This window comes from Trichosurus vulpecula, chromosome 5, assembly GCF_011100635.1.
Source record: "Trichosurus vulpecula isolate mTriVul1 chromosome 5, mTriVul1.pri, whole genome shotgun sequence".
NCBI lineage: Eukaryota > Metazoa > Chordata > Mammalia > Diprotodontia > Phalangeridae > Trichosurus > Trichosurus vulpecula.
This window is the reverse complement of record NC_050577.1, coordinates 290,750,715-290,765,884: the sequence shown is the minus strand read 5'-3', so window position 1 is coordinate 290,765,884 and position 15,170 is coordinate 290,750,715. Positions and strand designations below refer to the sequence as shown.

Here is a 15,170-nt window from a genome sequence, read left to right as displayed (position 1 = left end):
TCAAGAGAAGCCAAGCCAGGGAGATTTCCTTACTCAGTAGTCCCACTCTGCATAGGAGTTTTCTCATTGTGCAAAGGAAAGCAGTTCTTATGCGGTCAACCCTATTAACCCAGCCCCAAAATTCACTCTCCCAGATTCTCTTTCCTCCTGCTGTATCTCTCTGCCTCCCGCTCTCTCCTCACTTTGTTTCTCGGTCTCTTTCTCTCTGTCTCTTCTCCTCCCCTGTCTCTGTCTCTCTGCCTCTCCTCTTCCTCTACCCCCTATCTCTCAGTCTGTCTCTCCCCCTCTCTAAATCTTTCTGTTCCTCCTTTTCTCTTCCCCTTCCCTCTTCTCTCTGTCTCTCAGTCTTCTGTTTCTGTCTCTCTGTCTCTCCCTCTCCCCTATCTCTGTCTGTCTCCCATTCCTGTTCTCCACCTCTGTCTCTCAGTCCTGCTTTCCCATTTCCTCCATCTTCCTGTCTCTTCCTCTTTGTCCTCTCCCATCTCTGTCTCCCTGTTTCTCCTCTTTTCTCCTCCTCACTAACTCCTCAGGCTCTGGCTCTCACTCTCCCTCTGTTTCTGTCTCTCTGTCTCTCTTTCTCCCCTGTCTCTGTCTCCCATTCCTATTCTCCCCTTTTGTCTCTCAGTCCTGCTTTCCCATTTTCTCTGTCTTCCTATCTTTTCCTCTCTTTCCTATCCCATCTCTGTCCCTCACCATCTCTCTGTCTCCCTGTCCTCCTTTCTCCTCCTCACTAACTCCCCAGGCTCTGGCTCTCAGTCTTTCCCTCTCTCCTCTTCTCTCAGTTTCTCAGTCTCTGTCTCTCCCCCTCTCTCCCTGCCTCTGTACCTGTCTCTGTCTTTTTCTTTTCTCTTATCCTCTTTCCTCTTCTCTCTGCCTCCCTGTCTCTTCCTCTCCTCACTCTGTCTCCGTCAATCTCCATCTCCATCTCCCTTTGCCTCTGTCTCTCTCTCTCTCTTGCTATTTGTCTCTGTCTCTCTGTCTCTCTCTGTCCCCCTTCCCCTACTTCCCTTCCTCCTACAGCCTATGTGTGTTGAGCGACATAACAAAGAACAGCAAACCAGTACTGAGGGGCTATCTCAGAGAAAAGCTTTGGCATGGCTGGCTCTGCCTAACCCTAACCAATGGTCAAGCGCAATCCCCCTGCCACTGGTGCTGGAGCTGGCTATTGGTCCAGCCATTTGGGAAAACAACATGGAATTACTTAAGAAAAGTGACTCTTGGTGCCATTACTGGGCACCTACATACTAGGTCAGTGGCACGGAGATCCCATATCTATCCAAACAGTCATAGCAGCTCTTTGTCATAGCAAAACCAGGACACAAAAAGAGTGTCTGTTGGTTGAACAGTGTGATAAAGATGAATGTAATTGTGCTATAGAAAAAACAATGGAGGTGATGAATTCAGAGAGACAGGGGAAGGCTTCTGTGAAAGGATACAGAACAAAAGAAGGTGGAACTAAGAGAACACGAGACAAGGTGAGGACAAGAACAAAATGGAAAACAACTCAAAGGCGATCACACTGATTAATTGTAATGAACAAACTTGTCACGGAGAAGCAATGATGAAACACATCTCCTTAGCAGAAAGGTGGGGGACCAAGGGTGTGGAATACGGTATACACTATCAAGGATACTAGTTGTATCAGTTGATTTGACCCAACTCATTATTTTTTTTTCTTTTTTACAAGTGATGATTGTAAATGGTGTCAATGGTGGGGGAAGAAGTTCTGCTAAGGGAAAATAACATTGTATAGAAATAAGAAACAAAAGAAAACAATAAAACTTTCTAGAAACATACGTTTAACGGTGCAGCAGCTGGGTCCCATCTAGGCTCAATCCCCTAGGACAGGAGTGGCTTTGAGGCCACTTGTGGCCTTCTAGGTCTTCAAGTGTGGCCCTTTAACTGAATCCAAACTTCACAGAACAAGATCTAGGTCCTCAAATACAGCCCTTTCACTGAATCCAAACTTCACAGAACAAGATCTAGGTCCTCAAGTACAGCCCTTTCACTAAATCCAAACTTCACAGAACAAGATCTAGGTCCTCAAGTACAGCCCTTTGACTGAATCCAAGCTTCACAGAACAAGATCTAGGTCCTCAAGTACAGCCCTTGACAATCCAAACTTCATAGAACAAGATCTAGGTTCTCAAGTACAGCCCTTTGACAGAATCCAAACTTCACAGAACAGATCCCCTTAATAAAAGGATTTGTTCTATAAAACTTGGACTCAGTCAAAAAGCCACACTCAAGGACCTAGAAAGCCACATGTGGCCTCGAGGTCACAGGTTCCCCACCCCTGCCCTAGGACACCCCAGGAAAATATGTGGAAGGTTTCTTCCATGCATTTTTCTACCTTCATGACCTTCAGAAAGTCACTCTTCGGTCCTTCCCTATAACAGAGTGGGAATACTGGAGGTAGACCCAGTGACCTTGAAGGTCCATTGCAATGCTAGAGCCATAGTCTTGTGGTAGACTGGTGCCCAACCCTGAAGTTAATGAAATGGGTTTATTAGGGATTTGGAAGAGGAAGACCCATTTCTTAATGACATCAGGAGAAAAAGAAGGATTGATTTTTTTGTCTACTTTTTTTTAATTGTCAGGATGACTCCCTCTTCCTGGCATGCCCATAGGACATCAAGACATGAAAAGCACTTTACATACATTATCCCACTTGAACTAACTGCAAAAACAATCCCCAAAGGCCCATAACCTCCAAATCCTGCCTTTTCTTTCTCTCTAAAGGTTTGTGTTGCCTTTGTTCTTCCCTGTTTCTGGGGCTTAACTCCTCAATCTGTCCTTGGGAAAAGCTCAACAGATTCTGTCCCTGGCACACCAGAATTTCACACTTTATTTCTTCACTGACTGGATCCACCATCACATAATGGATGCCTCCATTCCTTCCAGGGTAGTATTCATTTGGATGAGAGGTGTACGATCATAAAAGCCATGCTGTTAGAGCAAGGCCATCCAACCACAGCCAAACTGCTCTTGACAATTTACCCATTCCATTGCCCAGTGCTTCTTACCCAAAGTGATCAGGTTGGGATGAGTGGAACAGCCCTCATCATGTTACCTAGTATCACCGCTGAGATAGTCAGTGACACAAAGATTTTCAAGAAAATATTTAAGTCATCCATTGCTATTAAAAGTGTTCTGTGCACCTTAGGGAGCTGGGTTCAGGAGGCCAAGATCTTGTCCAATCCCCTCCCCACCTTTCATTTTACAGATAAAGAAAACAGAGACCCAGAGATAAGAAGTGATTTGTTCTAAACCGCACAATTAATAAGTGTCTGAGGTAAGACTTGATACAGGCTTCCTGATGTTTAAGGGGAGGGGAGGGGAGGGGGGAAAGGAAAGTAAAGGGAGAGAGAGAGAGAGAGAGAGAGAGAGAGAGAGAGAGAGAGAGAGAGAGAGAGAAGAGGAGAGGGGAGAGGAGGAGAGGGGAGGAGAGGGAAAAGAGAAGGGAAAGGGGTTGGACATCTAAGATTTCTTCCCGTTCTATATTCAATAACAACAGCTTATATTCAGAAATCATTTTGCAAATTTTTATCCAAGTAGGGAGAAGGGAAGGGAAGAAAAGCAGCATTTATAAAAGTACTAACTATGTCCCAGGCACTGTGCTAAATACTTTTTATAAATATTATCTCATTTGATCCTTGAATGGGAGGATGGTAGGTGCTAAATGTAGGTGCAAAGTGATCACCATTTTACAGATGAGGAAACTGAGGCAAATAGAGGTTAAGTGACTTGCCTAGGGTCACACAGTGCCTAAGGCAGAATTTGAACTCAAGTCTTTCAGACTCCAGGCCACCACTCTCTACCTATAGCACCACCAGTACTACCTGAGACAGACTCATCCTGGCTGTGTGATTCCAGGCAAGTGACTAAGCCTCTTAGTGCTCTAGGCCTGAGGGATCAAAGTGGAGGCCAAGCCACAAGCACCTGCAAAGCTCCCCAGTGCTGCCAGACCCAGACTAAAATATAATTGGGAAATGTTTAATAAAATAAATAAAAATACAATGCAATACAGATAATGGTAATTTGTGGTTTTCTAAGTCAATGCCCAGCCCTTTCTATTTGAATCTATGCCCCCATTCTAGGCAGTTCTCTAAAATGTGGCAAGGAGGAAGACTGATAAGCTTTGGCAGAGAGGGTGAGCTCACCTGGGAGCTACCTATGCCAGTGAAATAATAACTTCCCTTCAGATAGAAGCTCTCTGTTAACAGTCGGGTCACCATCCTACTCTGCTTATGTTTAGTGGACTATTACACAAGTGGATAAAATGTTTGCTTTTCTAACTGAATAAAAGTGTTGGCATGTAAATTCATCTTCTGAAGATCCACTGAAAGCATGGTCAGTACAACCCCCAGAGGCAAACAGGAGGATGAGGGTGATGATGTGCCTCATCTTGTCCCCACCTGGTTTTGATATTTTCTCCCATTAGGCCTCTAGAATTTAAAAGCTTTTCCTTCCAAATACATTGGAAGTTATGAGTGTTGTGCGGAGTGGGAGGGTGCGGTGCAATTTAGATGGGACTTAGAGTACATCAAGTGGAATGAGGCTGGAGCCAGACTGTGAAGGGCCTTAGAGGCCACACATATGAGTCTGAACTTTATCCTGGGAGCAACAGGAAGTTGCTGAAGGTGCTTTGAGCAGGTAGTACAGTGATTAAGCTTTCTGCTTTAGGAGTAAAGTGACACTTTCTTCGGGAGTTTCTTCCCAGTTTTACTTTTGTCTTTGTATTCTCAGCACCTGGCACTGTGCCCAACACCTGGGAGATGTGTAAATGCTGATTGAAGAGAAAAATAAACTTTAAAATGGAAAGATAGATGGATAGATAATGGATGGGTAGATGGGTGGGTGGGTGGGTAGATGGATGGATGGATAGATGGATGGATGGATAGATGTATGGATGGATAGACAGAAGATAGATAGATAGATAGATAGATAGATAGATAGATAGATAGATATGATAGATATGATAGATGGATGGGTGGATAGACAGATGGATGGACAGACATATACATACATATATATATACATATATGTATATATATATATATATAGAGAGAGAGATAATAGATAGGAATGGATCATCAATAGATATGGACAGCTAATAGATCTAAATGGATGGATGGATGGATGGATGATAAATAGAGAAGGGAGGAATAAGTAGACAAAATGTTGCTCTTACTCAAAACACGATATTTCTCCAACCATTTACTTAAGATTCCTGGTATCTTGTACACATAAAATGATAAAGTGTTCTGGATGCCTGAACATGACAGTTAACAGAGAATGGCCACATATACGTGTGTGTGTGTGTGTGTGTGTGTGTGTGTGTGTGTGTGTGTATACCACTCATAGATCACAGATTCTTAGAAAATTAGACTACAATAAAATGTACTGTACTGAAATTTTTAAATTAAATTAAAATATTGCTCTCAAATGTGTCATCGTTGTTCCTAGTATTATTATTACCATTCTATGCCCGTCAAGCTGCATGTTGTCATTTTGCGCCTTTGTTTCCCCTCCAGAGTTTCCCTTTCTGTTCACTTTAATTTTTTTTTTGGCCTCCTTAAGCATGCTAGGGAAGGGAGATGGCCACACAGTCTGATTCAACTAAGGACAGCCCTGGGCCCCACATAGACTGGGGGCCACTGATGATTATTTACATCATTTCATACTTGGCACTAACCCAGGTGCTTTGTGCCCAATAATTAACTTAATCTAGCCAGAATCCCCTGTCAAGGAGATGACATGTTGTCCTTATGATCTCCTCTATAGAGGAGTTAAGTGACTGACTCAAGGTCACACAAGCAGACGATAAAAAAGTCACAATTAGAATGCTCTCACCTCTTATCCCAAGGCCATCAGGCCACTAGGGGCTCTCTGCTGTTTGCTTTCCATCAGGCATCATAATTATAATTGCTGGGCCTTCCAAATGACACAGGCGCTCACAAACTCCTAGTGACCCTCTCCTCACACAGATGCAAAGTTTTAATTTTTGCCCCACAATTTAATTTAAAAATGTGCTCCTGGAAGGGAATAACTATGGAGGCCCTGGTCTGGAGACAGGAGTACGTGGGCACCTGGGTGTTTCAGAAATGAAACGTCTGTGACATCTGGACATTTGGCCTGGCCCGACTACTCTGCATGATGCTCAGGGCAGCAAGCTGAGAAAAAGACAACTGTCAACAAGTGTTTAGGCAGAGAGGGAACATGGCTATGCAGGCACGAGGAAAGAAGAGGCCATCGGAGAGAATATGAGGGATGATGATGGCTCATGCTAATTAACATTCCAAAAGTGATTTAATATTCTGAGACTGTAAAGAGACCATTAAAAAGAAAACTAGAGCATTACTTCTCTCCACTTACAGAGCGAGCCTTTTAAAACCAAGTCTGGATGAGTGACACACCAAATAAAATGAGGTAGTGAGCTGCTCATCACTGCAAGGTGTTCAAAGCAGAGACTAGAAAACTGCTTGCCTGGGATGCTGGAGAGGAGCTTCTGGTTTCAGGCAGAGAGGCTGGACCAGGTAACCTGGGAGATCCCTCCTGACTCTGAGACAGTGGGGTGTAAGGAAAGGGAGGGAGGAAAGAGGGAAGGAGGGATAAAAGGAAGAAAGGAGAAAGAAAGGAAGGAAGGAAGGAAGGAAGGAAGGAAGGAAGGAAGGAAGGAAGGAAGGAAGGAAGGAAGGAAGGAAGGAAGGGAGGGAAGAAGGGAGAGTGAAGATTCTCTCAATCTCTGTCTCTCATCTTTCTTTATCTTTCGTTCTCTGTCTCTCATCTCTCCGTCTCTCTCCATGTCTCTGTCTCTATGTCTATCTTTCTCTCTGTCTCTCTCCATCTTTATCTTTCTGTCTCTCTCTGTGTGTCTCTGCCTCATTCTCTCTGTGTCTATGTCTCTGTCTTTCTGTCTCTCTGTCTCTCTGCCTTGTTCTGTCTGTCTCTCTCTCTGTTTCTCTTTCTCTCTGTCTCTCTCTGTGTCTGCCTTGTTTTCTCTGTTTCTGTGTCTCTCTTTCTCTCTGTCTCTGTCTCTTTCTCTGTGTCTCTGCCTCATTCTCTGTCTCTATGTCTCTGTCTCTCTCATTTTCTCTGTGTCTCTGCCTTATTCTTTCTGTGTCTCTGTCTCTCCTGCTAATCCTAAGCACAAGAAGAGGGAGTAAACGGGTTGACCAGAACAGAGATATTTCTAATGGCATCTTGACATGGTTATAGGAAGACAGTCTAGGGCTGCTGATATTTTTAGGTAGCTGTGGTAGACCCATAGGGAAATTTCTAATTCATTTCTCTGCCTCCACCCTCTCCCCTGTCCAACCATCTTTCCTGCTGCTGCCAAAGTCATACAATTAAAGCACAGGTTTGACCATCATCACTCTCCATCTCAAGAAGCTTCAATGGCTCCCTATTGCCTCTAGCTAAAATAAAAATTCCTCTGTTTGGTGCTTAAGCTCTTCACAATCTAGGGCCAGCCTAACTTTCCAAGTGACTCAGTGCTCACATGTGTCTGTGATCCCACAGATTCAGAAATTTCCTCCAACAATATAGTTTACAATCCATCCAATTCTTCCTATCCTATAGGACCCTTGTCCATGTTCTCCCAAAGTTTGACACAGAACATCCAACCCTTTCAAAGAAGATCACACATTCTCCCTCATGCACTCTGTGATCTAGGTAACACCAACAACAATAACAAGCATTCATAGGGAGCTTTAAGGTTCACAAAGCACTTTACAAATCTCATTTTGCCTTACAACTACCCTCTGAAGCAGGTTATAGAATGAGCCCCATTTTACAGATGAAGAAACTGAGACTGTGAGGCATTAAGTGATTGGCCACCACTAGTAAGTGTCTGAGGCAGGATCTGAACTCAGGTCTTCTTGACTGTATGTCCAATGCTCTATCTTCTATGCTACCTAGCTGCCATTCCCACTCAACTTTCTGTCTCGCACACTGTGGCCTTTGCTTGGGTTCCATCCCATGCATGAAGGACATCCTCTCACCTCTAACTCTGAGAATCTCTAGCTCCCTTCTAGGCTAAAGTACCAGCTTCCCAGAAAGATCCTTCCCAGATTTTCCCAGGAGTCAATGCTCTCTTCTTTCAAATGACTTCATGAATATTTCACCTTTACTGATCTGTGTTCACATCATCTCCCTTAAGTTGAATGTAAACCCCTTAAGGCAAGGACTGTTTCATTTCTGCCTTTGGATCTCCCACATGCTTGACACACAAGTATGTGTTGCACACTTGTTGCACACACAAATGCTTGTTGAATTGACTTAAGATTGTGCTGGAAGACAACAGCAAAGCCCTGGATCTGAGGGTCAGAAGAGGTGAGCTGAGTCTGCCATTTACTCCATCAGTGACCTGAAGTGATGCTCTCACTTTTCTGTACTCTGGTGATTAATGCAGTTAATTGGACAAGGTCATAATAACAGATTTACAAAGTACCTCACATCCATTGCCTTTTTGGCTCTGAAAAGTATGCCTAAGGTTGAATTAGCTAATAAAAGCAAAAGTCAGGATTTGAACCCACGTCTTTCTGATTCCAAAGCCATTCCTCTATCTACTACAGCACAAAGTGATTCTGTGGAATAAACTTCAATGTGCCATTTTATATTCCCATCCAATAATTCTAAGAACAAAGGAAATAGAAATTTTGACAAAATTGAAGGATAAAGAAAGCCTCTACATGCTAGTGCTTCACTTATACAGAGGTTATATTTTCTGGATATCTCAACTATTAAGTAAAATAATAAAAAGCTGGCCTCTGAGCATCCAGAAAAGAGTTCACAAAGTGCATGCCCATTATTCAGAGGGGATCCCCTTAGGCCTTCATTCAGAGCCTATTTGTTTTTATTTTAGAAACAGTTATAACAAGCTTGACTAGCTGCTGGTCAATGGAAAAGGAAGAGATGGAACAGGTGGTGCTAGGAGTAAACATGAAGTAAAGATGGCAAGTGAAATCTACTAGCCTTAGAGGGAGTGAAGAGAAATAGAAACTACAAAAAATCAGGCACAGACATGAAAAAAGCATTTAATTTGGGGCCAGTGAATGTAGAAGCCAAGCACCCTACACACTTTAGTAGAGCCTGAGAGCGTGCAATATTGGATGGCCACAATGATGAGACTGCCCACAACAAACAGTTAGGTATAATCATTATATTCTGTTTAATAAGGCAGGGAAGTGGCTAATTCATTTCCCACTTGTGTGGAAAAACTTATTCCCTCAAGATGTTAGATAAAAGGAGCTGTTGCCTTAAGAAATCCAAGGAAACAAGTTGGGAAAAGGGTGGGGGGAGAGGTGAAATTAAGGCAAAGCTTATACCCTCAATGCTAAATGGGATTTAAAAATGAACACACTAGAACTTCATGTGAAAATACACTGTAATGAGAACCAAGCAGGAAACAACACCAACTCAAACAGGCCTAACCAACTCTGTGGTCTTCCTCCTCCTTAAATTATAACCATTCTTTAAAAAAAAAATAAACACAAAAACTCCTTTAAAAAGAAGTGGATTATAAAAGTGAAACCCATTAAAGACAAAGAAGAGTCTAGGAAAAGAATTTTAGAGCCAGAAAGGGGCCTTAGTAGATCATCCAGTCCAACCCTCCTGCTGTGTAGAGATGGGGAAACTGAGGCCCAAAGAGGCATAATGGCTTTCTCAAAGGCACATAACTAGTGAGTTGCAGATCCAGGGCTAGATCCCAAGTCTTCTGACTGCCAGGCCAGTGGTCTTTCCATTAAAATGAAGTGCTTCCCAGAGAAGGTGTTGCCTGAAACAAAGGAAATCCCTTTGACCTTCAGCATCTCACTCTCTCAGCCTTTTATTAAACAAAGCCTACCAAAACAGAGGGGAACCCAGCCTGACAAGGCCATCTACGGTCAAATAATTTGTCTAGCAGAGCCAAGCTGGAGGAACTGAGGGTGGCTTTTCAACCAGCTCCTTGTGGTCTAATGGTAGGCATATTCTTATCTCTTTTTTTCTGTGCTTTTATATTGGACAGGGTTGTAACTAGATGGTTGCAAGTTTAGGCATGGAAGAATGGACCTTTCTTTAAAAAAAAATCATCAGACCTGATGTAGGGAGCTCCCAAGGAAGAAATTCCCTGCACCAAAGCAGGTCAGCACCTTCTTGAAAATGCTTAGCCTTAGAGACTTGCCTGAACCACTGAGTCACATTTACCCAGGGTCACACTGACAGTCTGTGACTCCCAGGTCATCACCCGAACTTGGGTCTTCCCATCTTTGAAGTTAGCTCTTGAGCAACTAGTCTCTTCTGTTTTTCATCAGTCCTGGTCCTGTCTCTGGAAATAACCAGTTGACACTAACTTGGGAAGTTAAGGCCCCCTCCCAAGCCTCTATTTCTTCATCTATAAGATTTTCATCTAGGAAATTTTAAGATACCAGGATGTCATCATACCATCTAACTGTAGGATGCTGGGAAAATCAGTCTCTGGGCCTTTTCTTATCTGTAAAATGGGAGTTAGGTCTCTAAAGTCTCTTCCTGGTCTCTCTCCCAGAAATTCACTAATTGGTTGGGATTTTCCTAGGCAGAGTACATGGGGATGAGAAAGGAAGGTGGGACACATGCACTGGGCAAGCCAATATTAGGCTAGATTCTCATCCTTAGAGAATAGGCCATCTGCTGACCAAAGAGGGGGAGAGGCAGGATTGAGGGGAGACGCTGGGCAGCCTACAAGTCCTGGTTTCTGCCACCAAACAGCTCCCAACACTTGGTCCTGCTCTCTCTCGCCAAACCTGGTAGAACACGTGAGCTCGAGAGTGAAGACTGGTTTTGCTTTTCTTTGTACCTCTCCTGCTAAGAACCATGCCTGACACAGAATTAAGGCTTAACAAATGCTCACTGACTGACTCTATTGAGCTTCCGTTTTTTCACTTGTAAATGAGGGAGACGGTACCTGCAGTACTCTCAATGAAATGTAAGCTTCCTGAGGGCAAGATCGTGTTTTTGCCTTTCTATGTCACTTCCCTCAGTCCTTCCCTGGAACCCAGCACAGTGCCTGGCATAGAGTAAGCTTGCTTACTATATACATATACATGCTTGCTTTCAGATGGACTGATAGTTGAACAAAAGAGTATGGAAATGTCCCCTCTCCCTTAAGCCAGGGCATTCTGGGGTCCTCAGGCCCCCCCTCCCTTGCTGGGCACCAACACTTCCAGGCTCTCACTCTCACTCTCTCTCTTACACACATGGGAATGTGGAATATGGGCGGGGGGGGGGGGGCAGGTTCTGCAGCACTAGGGCCCAACACTGTAGCAGCCTCCAGGGTGAACATGCAGCAACATGAATGAAATCTGTCCAGAAAGACAGCATTTCAGTCCCCACCAGGCAACCTCTGGCCAAACCACTGAATATGTAACAAAGTTTTCTTTCGTTTGGGGAGTCTCTGGTTACGCTTATACCATTTCCTGTGGAAAATTGAAGCTTTGAAGTATCTAGCTCAGGCTTTCCGAGAGGGGCAGGACGGCTGAGAGCTCTCTCTCTCTCTCTCTCTCTCTCTCTCTCTCTCTCTCTCTCTCTCTCTCTCTCTTTCTCATAAACAAGGTACCGCTTGCCCCCATCCCCGTCTCCACACTTAATCTCCGTCACCCCCCACCAGGCTGGCAATGTCAATACAGGTCCTGAGGCTGGCTAGTCTTAAAAATAGAGGAGGTCAGGAGAGAACTGTTTCAGAACCTGCTGTAAAGACTGGCTGGAGATGCAAGCCCTCCCCCAGCCACACCTCTCCCCCCTCCCCAGTCCATCTTCTCTCTTCCCTCCCCTCTTCCCACCCCACGGTCCTGAGGAGAGTCTTTTCACCAGAGTGGGCATTGCTGGAGTTGCAGCCCCCGGACTGAAGAAGGTCAGGGTAGCACCTGGGGTGCCCTCACTTTCCCAGAGCTAATCCTATAAATACCCCCCCAAAGAAGGGGGGACACTGCGGATCCAGAAGTCCCTCACACACACCTCTGGCTCTGACTCCGCCCTGCTTGAAACCCTGCTTGTCGCCTCCATCCCCTCCCAGCTCGGTGCCCAGGGCGAGAGTAAGGGGGTAAGCAAGGGAACAATGCCGCCTCCCTCATTCACGGTCAGCCTCCTTCTCCGGCGCCCCAGAATCTGTCAGCTTCAAGGTCAAAACGTCGCTTTGGGCACGGGGGTGACGAGGCAGGGGAGGGGATGGGGAGCAAATATCTGCCGCAAAATCCCAAACCTGTCAAAATATGTGTCAGGCCCCGCCCCCGCTGGGCAGGAGCCGGGAGTCGGGAGCTCTATGGCCCGCCCGCTGGGGCTCCACTGAGGTTCCCGAGGGGGGCGTGACCGCATTCCCTGGGGTCTAGGCGCTCCGACCCCGGAAAGCGCGCAACCTATGAGGGCGTAGACCTCGCGAAAGGGAGGCTAAGAGACCTGTTCTTAAGCCGCTTTTCCTTTCTCAGCCAAGGTGCCTAAGACTCCTGCAGGGACCTGGCTGTCCAGGGAAGGGGAACGGGGCTGGCAGGATCGCCCCTGGGCACTCACCGTGGGCGTTCTTCCCGCAGATGAGATGCTGATAGGGCTGCAGCAGCCCCCAGAGCTCCGAGTCGTTGTTCACTGTCTGCTCCAGGGATTCCACGGTGAACTTGGGAGGCTCCTGGGGGGCATGGTGATGGTGCTGCGGCTGGTGGTAATGGTGGTGGTGATGGTGGTGGACGTGGTGGTGGCCGGCGGCGGCGGCCGCGGCGGCAGCTGCGGGGGGTGCGCAGCAGCTGCTGCCCCCGCTAGTGCTACTCCCTGCGCTGCAGGCCCCTCCGGCCCCGGGCCCGGGCCCGGCCCCCGCTCCCGCCCCGGCCTCCCGCTCGCGCTCCGCCGGGACGCGGGGTGGCGGCGGGGGCAGCGGGGGCGGCGGCGGGGGAGGGGGCGGGGGCGGCGGGGGCAGCGCCCCGGGTGGCGGAGGCGGTGGCGGCTGGACTGGGGCCGGGCCCGGGGCCAGGGCCAGGGGGGGCTGCAGCGACCCGGCGGCCAGCACCCGGCCGTAGATGTCCCGAAAGAGGCTCTCCATGCAGGCGGTCAGGTAGATGGCTGCGTGCTCATGGATGCGCAGGGCCACGCGGCTGTCTACCATCCAGCGGTATACCTTGCCCACCGAGAAGGTGAGCCCGCAGCGGGCCGACTTGCCGCGGCCAAAGCGGTCGCCGCCGGCGCTGCTCATGTTATAGAGGGAGAGCGCAGCGAGCGCAGCAGCGGTGCAGTGCGCCGCCAGGCTCCAGGACAGTACGATCTCCATGGCGCTCTGGACCTCGTGTTTGGTGCACTTGGCGAAGCGCAGGCTCAGCCGCTGCGCCTCCTTGGCGATCCGCACCAGCGCCCGGCTCACCAGCGTGGAGAGGCGGGCCAGGGCATCCTTGGGCAGGCCCGGGCCCGCCGCGGGCACCGGGAGGCAGGCGGAAGCCAAGCCGGCCCGCGGCTCCCGAGGGCGCAGCAGCAGCAGCGCCTCCAGCTCGGGCAGGGTCCAAGGCACGTCCTCGAGGTCGGGCAGCAGCCTGGAGCAGTGCTGGCCCGCGCAGTCCAGCACCTCGGAGTCTTCCACCAGGGCAGTGTTGACAGTGTCAAAGCTGTTGTGTCTGCTGTGCATGGAGTCAGCTAGATGCGGCCAGCAGCTCCCTCCATAAGGGTACGAGGACGACGCCGGGTGTGAATCTGAGCAGCACAGTGACAAGTTGGAGGAGCGGACCGAGTCCGCCGCGCCACCATAACCCGAGTCCAGCGTCAGATCTTCCAACGTCCTGACCACGCTCTTACCTCTCCTGGCCATCGCGGCTGCACTTCATGCTGCTCCGACGAGAAATCAACCGGGGCAGGGAAAGCCAGAAAAAGAAAGGCAGCGCGTAAGGAGGGCAGCAAGAGCAGGAGAAGGGGGAGGGAGGTAGGCAGGGGAGCCCGGCCCGCAGCCGCCGCCGTCTCTGAAGCTCACTTTCCCCCCACTGCAGAACTACGAAGTATTACTACTTTCCGCCTTCCTGGGCCGCCGCCTTCTTTTGCGCACGCAGAGAAGACCCCCAAGTCATCTTCCGCGGCCGCGGAGCCAGAGAGAGATCAGAGGCACAAGAGAAATGGGAGGAGAAGGCGAGTGGCCAAAGCAGTCGGGGGTGGGGGTAGGAATAACACGCAGTTACTTCCCACCTTCCAAAAAAAAAAGAAGAAGAAGAAGAAGAAAGAAAAGGAAAAGTCTTTTGCGCGTTCCTCCTTGGGCCCGGGGATGGGCTCAACTCAGCGGATTCAACCGCGGGAAGCCAGGCGGCCGCCCCAAATAGACGACTACAGTAGCAGCAGCAGCCAGACGCCACGGCCGCCGCTGCAGCACCTCCGGCCGGCCCTTCTGCCTCCCCGCCCGGCGCAGTCTTGCAGCCCGAGCCCTGCACTGCACAGGAGCGGGGAGAGCAGCAGCAGCAGCAGAAGCCAGCCAGCCAGCCACCCTCTCTCTACAGCACCCGCAAAAGCGAGCCAGCCAGCTGGGGAAGGACGTATGTAAAGGAGGGCGGCGGAAAGAGCCAATGGGATGGGAGCATGCTAATGAGCTACCTCTCTTCCTCCTTTCCCCCTTTTCTCCCCCTCCCTTTTTCGTCAGTTTCTTCGCCACCATCAGCACCTACCACTACCACCCCCTCTCTTTCCTCCCCTACCCTTTCATCCAAGCCGCAGAAAGAAGGGAGCTTAGGGATAAGGTGGTATTAGGCACCAGCACCGTAGTCCTGAATGTGCAACGGCTGCTGCTGCCCATTTGGTCTGAGGCTGATTGACACGCCATCCTCTGGTTAGCGTAGACACAGAGCAGAGGATGCAGACACTCCAGCCTTCTTCGCTTGCCTGTCTGGCTTGCGGGGTCTCTTCTCTGTCTGCCTGTCTCCTCCTCGTCCTGCCCCTGCCTCTGCCTCTGCCTCTGCCTCTGCCTCCACCTCGGTTGTTTTGGTTTTGAACTTTGCCCCTCACCAGCTAGGATGTTCCTTTCTCCTCTCCACTCCTTTGCCCCTCCCGGGAATCCAAGACAAACAACTGCGTTCCAGGAATAGGGAAGCTAATTCAGGCGCAGGTCTTAACCCATCGGGGAAAAGAAATCGGAAACCTGGGCGAACTGAGTTAGGTCTGCAAAAGCAGCAGCTGCTAAGGGATCTCTTAGTAATCCCCGC

The 15,170-nt window shown here is 48.5% G+C and overlaps 1 protein-coding gene across 1 annotated transcript in view; it reads right to left on the bottom strand.

Moving 5' to 3' along the window:
• The window catches only part of BTBD11 (BTB domain containing 11), a 365,146-nt gene extending 351,348 nt beyond the window's left edge, over nucleotides 1-13,798 (bottom strand). Inside the window, 3 exon segments of the mRNA XM_036760805.1 lie at nucleotides 12,526-12,847; nucleotides 12,942-12,997; nucleotides 13,000-13,798. Coding sequence (XP_036616700.1) covers nucleotides 12,526-12,847; nucleotides 12,942-12,997; nucleotides 13,000-13,798 — 1,177 coding nt within the window.
• Nucleotides 13,799-15,170: the final 1,372 nt, after the last annotated feature.